We start from the raw sequence: 9,560 nt of genomic DNA on the forward strand, positions 1-9,560 counted from the left end.
ACATATTTTGACTGCATGATTTGGATTTTATTTCTAAATGATCTCTTTTCCATTATTGTATGTGTCTATATGACAATCCATGCACTATGACCACTCTGTTTTAATTACACTGCTTTGTAATAAATATTTAGTTAGGGTCATGAAGTGCTTTCTACTTTTTTGTTATTATATAGTCTTACTTGAATAGTACAACAGTTTTAATGGTTCTGGACAAATGATAGGATTATTTTTCGCGTTTTGTTGATGAGTGTCATCAGCAGTTTGAGGGAAACTGCATTAAATATGTGAAGTAATTTCGGTAGCAATGGAATTTTTATTTGATTAAAATTTCCAATATCTCAAAACATGAGATGGTTTCCAACTGTTTGTGACATACACAATTCATACTCAATATACATAACTCATCTAATTTTTTTTGTAGATACTCTCATCTCTCCCTGTGACTTATAGGACAATGAAAAACATGAATAAAAGAGAAATTTATAACCATTAGTTTTCACAAAAAAAAGAGAGAAAGAAATGGAAAGAGGCTAAATAAATAACTTAAAATTGCATATCAACACTGTAGTTAAGCACTAGTAACACTCACACCAGAAAAAAGTAGTAACAATTAGAGGTGAATCAATGAAATAGAAAATGAAAGAGCTGGACAAAATGTCAAAAAAAATAATAGGCTTGTTTTGTCAGAGGATGTTCAAAATAGAAAGACCATTAGTTAAACTAATAAAAAATAAATAAACAGAAAGCGAAACGGTAGGTTCATATTGTAGTGAAGATGGTGCTATTACAGTGAGTATGAGAAAAAGGCTTACAAGAGAAAATATTATGAGCAGCAATATGACAACAAATGGTTAAATGTGGATGAGATAGACAATAATCTGGACATGTTAAAGTTATCTAGGTTAAATCAAGGTGCAACGGCAAACCTATATTAACCAATACCAGTGGTGACTGAATATGAAATAAACAGTCTCTCAAATTAGAAATGTTCCAAAATAGAGAAGGATATAAAAATCATAATATCTCCAATGGAAAAAAAAAGATGCATAAATTTTTGACAAGACTGTTGCCAATCAAGTCCAAATTAATACTATAGGAAATAATACTTAAGGAATACATACTTGGAAAATTAAGAAAGAAGAATAGAAGGAAGAGTACCCAGGAAAAATTACCAATGAGTAAGATATGGCAAAGATACGTCTGCCCATCTCAATGAAAACATTAAATGTTAAAGATTATATTTCTCAACTAAAATACAGGCTGAACTGAAAATAAAGTAACTCCAAGTTCCCTGGAAAAATCACATTTCATTAAAACAGATATACATTGGGAATAAGAAGGCGAATAAGAAGCTTGAAAAGTTTATTTTATGCAAGTAGAAATAAAAAAGAGACTGGAGTCAAAATCTTAATAAAGACAAAATAGAATTTATAATTATAAGGCTTTAAAAAAACAAGAATACCACATAGTTGTTAAAGATTAATTTACTAGACATATGTAACCAAGGTAAATTGTATGGCATTTTTCTTTGACCAGGATTCCAAAATATGTGAGAGAAATACTGTCAGACAAATATAAAAATAAATTTAGTCTGAAACACCCAAAACCAAATATGGACTTTTAACACCCCACTGCCACCAGTTGGCAAGTCATCTGCATGGGAACCAAAGAGACACAGGAGCTAATGACACCAATATCCAGATAGACTTAAAGAGAATTTGTAGCATATTTAACCAGAAGTACATGTTAACTTTTCTCTCATCTCCACATTGAACATGTTTGAGCATGCACCAAATTATAGGGCAGAAAATTACCCCCTACATAGAAACACTATACCCTACATTTTCACTGATGTCACAAAAGGAAATATTAAATCAATGAGGAAATAACTCTCAAAAATACAAAAACGATGAGATCGGAGACCCTACTTTTGAACACCTCCCAGACTACTGAAGAAACCTAGAATGAATTCAATAGCTTCATTGAAATGAGTGATAATGAATATGTTTCTCTCTGTAACCTTTGGGACACAGCAAAAGACATCTAAAGAGAACAATTCAAATACATTAGTGATAAAAAGAGTAGAAGTATAAAGGTGAGAAATAAACAAATTCATATTTAAAAAACTGCAAAAGCAAAAATAACAACAAATCTCATATAATGATAAATAGCACCCAGAAAGACTTGAGCTAACAGTATTACAGAGATTATAAAAGAACTATCTAATAACTAACAAAATGTACAGTTGGTTATTAGAATAGATAATTAACATTGTTAAATAATGATCTAGATAAATTCACAAAAACGTGGAATAGATCCAGAAAGATAAAGGCAATAATAAAACTGATAATACTACACTGGACATATCAGAAATTTACATATATAGGTAAGGATACTAAGTATACACATATATTATACCTATAAATATTTATGTAAAAGATACATATATAAATATATGTATATTTATAGATGCAGATGTAAATATATATGTATATATAATTACATATAGGCATATGGAAGTATAAATCATTTAAAAACATATAATTTTTTTTGTAAAAATTTATATATACCTATAAACTACTCTGAGCAATAATGTGCCAACAATATTGAACATCAAGAAGTGATAAACAACGTTAAAATCAAGTTACTTAGATTGAATCAGGGTGAAATTGGAAATGTGAATGGACCATAAAAATGATGAGATTGAATCAGCAATTAAAAGTCTCCCAATATAGAGAATCCCATGTCTGGACATCATCACTTATGAATACTATAAAATTTTAAAGAAGAGCCTATCCTAGGATGCCTGAGTTTTAAAGATCCAAGAGGAAGGATCTATGAAATCTCTATTGCCTTTCCTCCTAAAGCAGAAATCAACATAACAGACAAAGAAAAAAATAAAATTTGACAAATTTCCGCGATGAATATGGATGGAAAAGTGTGTTGTAACATACCTACTGACCCCAATCCAGAATCACATAAACATTATACATAATGATCATGTAAAATTTATCCATAGGCTGCAAGAACAGCACAACAAAAGCAAAACAATAAATGTAAGACATCATGTGAACAGAGATGGATAAAAATCATATGAGCAGTCAATAGATGCACAAATAAAGCATATGATAAAATACAACATTCCTGCATGTTCAAGAATCTCAGCAAAATATGTATAGGAAGGACATTACTACACACAAAGTCATATATGACAAGAATGTGGACAAAGAAGTTATTTCTATAGGGGAGAAAACAACAACAACAACAACACAAACTCACTTTTTGCAGATGTGATTACATTCATACAAGACTTATAGGAATCCACGCTGAAAAAAATAGATGTAAAAAAATTGATCTGCTAAGTTAGCTGAATACAAAATCAATTAGAAAAATAAATGGCTTTTTTGTACACTAAAAATGATCAGATTGAGACAGAATTGAAGAAAGCAATCTCATTCACAATGCAATATCCATGTAAATAATGCAGAAATAAACCCAATCAAAGTCATGAAAGATCTGTAGAAGGAAAACTATAGAAAACAGGAAAAATAAAATGAGTAGGAGATTAAAACTGGAAAGACACCTCATATTCTTGAATTAGAAAAATAATCTAAAGAATTCTCATCAAATTAAGCTACATTTCCAATTCCTTTCTGATCACACTGTCAGTGATATTTTTCACAAAGATTTCCAGAAATCACAAAATGTGTTTGGAGTTATAGAAGACCCTATGTCTTCTATTAATGTCAAGCAGGATTAAAAAAATAAATAAATTAAAAAAACAGTGTTGGAGTCCTCTCACTTCTGACCTTAAATATATTACAGAGTAGTGAGAATCAGAACAGCATAGTACTGCCAAAGAAATACATTCTCTGATCAATAGAACTAAACAGGAAACTTAGAAATAAAGTCTACATTACAGATGCAATTGATTTTTCACAAAGGGTACAAGAGAATGTAGTGCAGAAAAGGAAGTCTCTTCAGGAAATGGTGTGGGAAGAACTGGACATCAAACTATGGAAAAGGGCATGAGACTCCTAAGGCTCATTAAAGACAAAATTCAACTTAAAATGGATCAGAGATGTAAATGTAAAGCTTCCTACTGTTGTACTACTGGTAGAAAACTTAGGGGAATCCTGTGCAGACATAGGGATGGAGAAATATTTCTCCAATAAGGCCCCAGCAGCACAGCCAATGATTCCTAAAATAGTCAAGTGAGAATGCATCTAGCTCAAAAGCTTCTATACAGCAAAGGAAATAAAAATGACAATGAAGACAGCTTCTGTGTGATAAGTGAAGATGTTTGCAAAATATGCCTCAGACCATCAATTATTAACCAAAGTAAATGAGAATATGCATTTCTTTCTCTGTCCCCAAACATCAAAAACTTCTCTGACACAACACAAAACTCACATTTCTAGACTGATATAATTTGTGCTTCCCTTTAGCAGGATTTTTCTCTCTTAACATACATACCCCATTTTATGAATCCCAAAAGTACTTCTATTTTTCATGTCCCAAAGTCACTTTCTGTTGTATAACTATTTTATCATTGATGTAACAAATCGATCCATTGGTGTACATTTGCTTTCCATATCATTTTCCATTATTCCACATGATGTTCTGACATGTTATGTGTGAGTTTTGTATATACAAATGTTTACTTCAATGGATTAAATACCCACCACTTTCACAATTGTATTATATGGTATGTAGAAATATAACCTTGTCAGAAATTGCCAAGTTATTTTACAAAGTCTGTGTCCTCTGTACCTTTTCCATTAAAAACACATTTTATTTACTGTATTCCAATTGCCAAAAGTTGCATATTACAACCTAGCCATTTTTATTTCATCCACTTCAAGGGCATGAATTGCTCTTTTATTCTTATCTTTAATTTTATTCTCCCTACAAACTAATTGCAAAAGTTGTGTCACATAATTACTTGAGTTCCATATCTTTTATTTTTTTTTAAGATAATTGTGTTCTATGGTGCATGGGCTAATCAGAGAGACAGAATGTGCAAAATCACCTGGTACATGGCCAAGCCACAAATCTTTCTCTGCCATTGTCCTCCATGGTTTTGCAGAACACACGCTCACAGACCCAGTGTGAGTATTGTGCTGTAAGGTCTTTGACTTGAACCATGGTCAAACACAAAAAAATCTAGTGAAGCAACTTCCACACCATCTGGTAATACCAAGGTTCATATATCATATGTCAAAGTGTCCATTGTAATACATCAAACATTAAATTATTATTTTGTACACTAGAGGCTTCTTTAATATTCTTGTATTTAAAAACTTAACATGATTACAGCCTATGAAGTTAATGTTGCCAGTATGACTCCATTGTATATTAGTCACATAAAAAATATAACTACACATGTAATCTTAAACCCAACATTTCCTTTTTGGGTTTCTATTAAATGCTATGCTTCCTATCTCCTGACGTTCTCCATCTAAAAGACTATCGCCCTCTCTCCTCCTGCACTGTGCATAATATCCACAGTTGTTCTCCAGAATTTTTATACATTCCAATCTTTCGTTTTCTGCTTTAAAATGCAGATTTTCATGTTAGTTAAGGGTTATATGCTGGGTATAGTTTGTTTAAACTATAACTACATTTTTATATTTCTCCACTGTCTGTCACATACCAAGGTTTCTTTAACTTTTATGACTGAGTAATGTTCTATGGTGTATAAGCATCACATTTTTTTTTCATTCCATTCATCTGCTCTTGGGCATAGGGAATGATTACTTAGCATTTGTAAAAATTGCTGCAATAAACATGAATGTACAAGTGGTGTTTGAACTGAGTATATTCTATTTAGGTGATAGGTCCCCAGGGTATAATTGAGCATATGGTAGTACTATTCAAAGGTCCCTGAGGCTCATATACATTATATGTCACAGTGGTTGTACTCACATGACCTTCCCAGAAATACTTATTATGCATTTGCTAATTTCTATCCAACCTGTCTGTGGATAGGTGGAATCTCATTTAGGTTTTGATTTGACTCTCCCTTATGTAAAGAGAAGTTTAGGCTGATATATTTGTACACTTTTTGGAAATTCAGAGGTCTTCTTTGAAGAGGTATCTCTTCACATCATTCACATATGCTTTATTTTGACTTTTTAAAAAATATATTTTTGCCTTAAAAAGTTCTTAGTTCTTCTGGCTTACAATATTTTTCCTACCTTAGTTTGATAAATATATTGATCCATCCTGAGGGCAATTACATGCCTCTAACTTTTGTTTCTTGGGCTGTGAAGATTCATCTTAGCCTGATGTAGTTCCACTTGTCCTTTGACTGTATGACTGTCTGTTTAATGGTGGTGTTATTTAAGAAGTTCTTTGCCTATTCTGACTTCCACATGTGTTTCTTTTATTAACCACCACTAATTTTCTTTGATTATTTAGCTTTATTGTTAAAGTTTACTTATTTGTTTATTTTATTGCATAGATCACATGTACACCCTGGAGAGAAATGCATAGAGGTAGATAGTGGGAAACTGAGAAATCACACCTCAAGGAGTGCCGAGGACCTGCTCAGGCTGGGGTGGCTCAGGCTAGGGTGGTTTGAGGCTCGTACACAGAAAGGCAACGCAGGTGAGCAGGAATTCAGGTAGAGACCTTAATGACCTTCAGCATTTTCTCAGCCAGCTATGGTCAGAGCAAGCTCAAGACTGCAGCATCAGTGGCTATCAAACATACATATTTATTAAGGGATGTTTACAGAAGTAGGAAGGGTGAAGGGGGAAGTAAAAGATTTTACTGTAAAAAAAGGGTGTTCAAAACATTGCAATAACAGAAATGATGTCTGTTCTGTTTGATCAGGTATAAACAGTTACAGTCCTCAGGGCGAAAAATAGGATATTCAAAATATAATCATAAGACATGATGTCTGTTCTGTTCGATCAGGTATAAACAGCCACGTTCCTTTGGGCAATAATGTCCATTTGTCTTCTTAGATCTTGATTAGTGGGCAGAGTCTTTTGGGTGAGGGTGTTTTCAGCAAGCTTGATAGCTTTAGTCTCACTTGATAACTTTAGCCTCAGGCCAAAGGGCTAAATAGAAATCTTATTTGGGTAAGTAAAAACATGGTTAATGTATACTAAAATGGAACACCTATATTGTCTTTGGGGTAATCTACAGCTAAGAGAGTGAGTCTAATGTCTACATGGAAAAAGAATGTGGTCTTGGAAGCAGCTTAATGACTGTCTTAAAGGTTATTGTGTACATGTGGCTCTGAGATGAGCTTCAGCATTTTTTGTTATTTTCCAGGCAGGATGGGTGACTCTCTATTCCCACTGGCCACTGCTTTAGGAGCCCACAATCCTTCAGGATTATTGTAAAAGTTACAGTAACACTGGTGGTGGTATCTTACAGGGTACTGAGGTACTATAACGACAGTAAAGCCCATGGCAGAGAAATACAACAAACACAGTTTGAAAGTCTGAGCTCCCAGCTGTGGTCCTTGCCTGCAGCTATTCCCACCCAGGGCTTGATTAAACATGAGAGACAGCTCTTTTAGACTCTGCCTCTGTTGGCTACATGGTTTCCATCAAAGGAGATAGTCACACCACAATCTGTTCTACATTTTCTTCTTGGGTTTTTAACGATCATTGTGCTTTGTATCCACCCAGTCCAGGACTTGAATCCAAGTTGGCTGTGAAAGAGTCACTATCTTAACTCCCTGGTCATTTTCACCAGTAGTTTGTTGTTTTATCTGTGATTTCCCATTGAGTTGAGTTTAGGTAAAAGCAAGGAAGAGAGGTCATGTTTCACTTCTCTGCAAGTGAAGATGAAGTTTTTCCAGTACCAATTCATTGCAGAGATTTTTATTTCCTCAGAGAATAATCGTGCTAAAAACCAGAGGACTGCCAAGTGGACAAATAATGGAAGTCTTAATGCAAAGAAAAGCAAGTCAGTCTGTGACAGAAAGGCTATGCATGGCCCCACTCAATATATAACTCCTGTCTGCACTCCATTAAAGAAACTGAACGTTTGGAAGGTATAAACACAGGACGGGCAAAGGTAAATACTAGAGAAGATGAAGAGGGGGGAAAATGGAGATAAGAAATGGAGGGAGGGAAACTGGGAAAGAAAAGAAAACCTTTATTGACAAAAATTTAAATGTATATTCTGATAACATTGTGATGTCTTTCTCTTGACTGCTATACGTGGAAATTTTGCCTTAAAAACAATGTTGTACACTATAAAGATTAATGTCATTGGATGTACATTAAAATAGTAGGTAATCTGTTTTCCGTATATAGGAGTAATTTCTGGGTAGTCTATTCTGTTCCATTGGTCTTCATGCTGGATTCTATGCTAGCACCATGCTGTTTGCTTATTGTGTATGATCTGAGGTCAGAAAGTGAGATTACTGTTACTTTATTCACTTTTTTTTTTTGAGAGATTTTCACTGTAGGGCACGTGCACTTGCCAGACAGACAGAGAGAGACATAGATAGAGACAGAAAGCGAGAAATCACCCCCCAGGGGGGATGATCACGCTGCAATCCCTTCTCCTCCATTCTCCTCTCAGGATCTTGGGCACGCACGCACACGTGCCCGGCTTGAGTTTTAAGCCACCGGGTCTGGGACACGAACCGCGGTTGACTATGTGAGAGTCCAGTGACATAGCCATTACGCTAACTGCCTGGTCCCTGTTACTTTATTCACTTTGTACAGCATTGCTTTGGACTTATGGGACTTTCAGAAATTGCAAAGACATGTTCTGATTATTTTAATATTTTATTTGGAGAATAGCCATGGTAATTTGATTGGAATTTCACTAGACTTTCTAAGTCTCCTGGGTAGAACTAACTTCCTAAGACTTCTGGGTAGAACTAAAATTTTGTTTATATTAGCACTTGCATTCCAGAAATATCACATTTTCTATTCTTTATCATCCTCAAATGGATTTTGTTTGTTTTCCCTTTTAGTTTTTACATGACAAGGTATTTCACATCTCTTATAGGTTTATTTTCAGATATCTTGCTCTCTTTGACTACTGTAAATAAGAGTTCTTTCTTAAAGTCTACCTCAGTTTGTTCCTTGTTGTTGTATAAAAATAATTTTTTACATGTTGATTATCCTACTACTTTGCTATATTCATTTATCATTTTCAAGAGTGTTTTGTCTAGATTGTTTTGGATTTTCTGTGTACAGAATCATATTTTCTGCCAAAATAGATATAATTGCCCTTACTCTTTTCCTATTCCTGGAAATTTAACTCAATTCTGTTGTCCAATTTGTTGAATTTGGCTAAGATTTCCAGTACTGCTTTAAAAAAGAGTAGAGAAAGTGGCAGTCTTACATTGTTCCTGTTTAGTGGAAATTATTCAGTGTGTTGTTTGCTTAGGGACTGCCATAGTATGGCATTTTATTTACGTTGATACATGTCCCATTCTTGCCACTCTTGCTGTAAGTCTTAATCCTTGAAAGTTGTGTGGTTTTGAATAATTTTTGCATTGATGGATGTGAGCTTATGAATTTTATAATTTCTGCTGTAAATGTGTTCTATTATTTTTATATTTTTGTATGTGTTAA

The 9,560-nt window shown here is 33.8% G+C and overlaps 1 protein-coding gene across 1 annotated transcript in view; it reads left to right on the forward strand.

Moving 5' to 3' along the window:
- The first annotated feature begins 7,807 nt into the window (after positions 1-7,807).
- The window catches only part of LOC102473038 (chromodomain Y-like protein), a 7,779-nt gene continuing 6,026 nt past the window's right edge, over positions 7,808-9,560 (forward strand). Inside the window, 1 exon segment of the mRNA XM_014588481.1 lies at positions 7,808-8,017. Coding sequence (XP_014443967.1) covers positions 7,808-8,017 — 210 coding nt within the window.

Source organism: Tupaia chinensis, unplaced genomic scaffold (assembly GCF_000334495.1).
Source record: "Tupaia chinensis unplaced genomic scaffold, TupChi_1.0 Scaffold000037_22, whole genome shotgun sequence".
Taxonomy (NCBI): domain Eukaryota; kingdom Metazoa; phylum Chordata; class Mammalia; order Scandentia; family Tupaiidae; genus Tupaia; species Tupaia belangeri.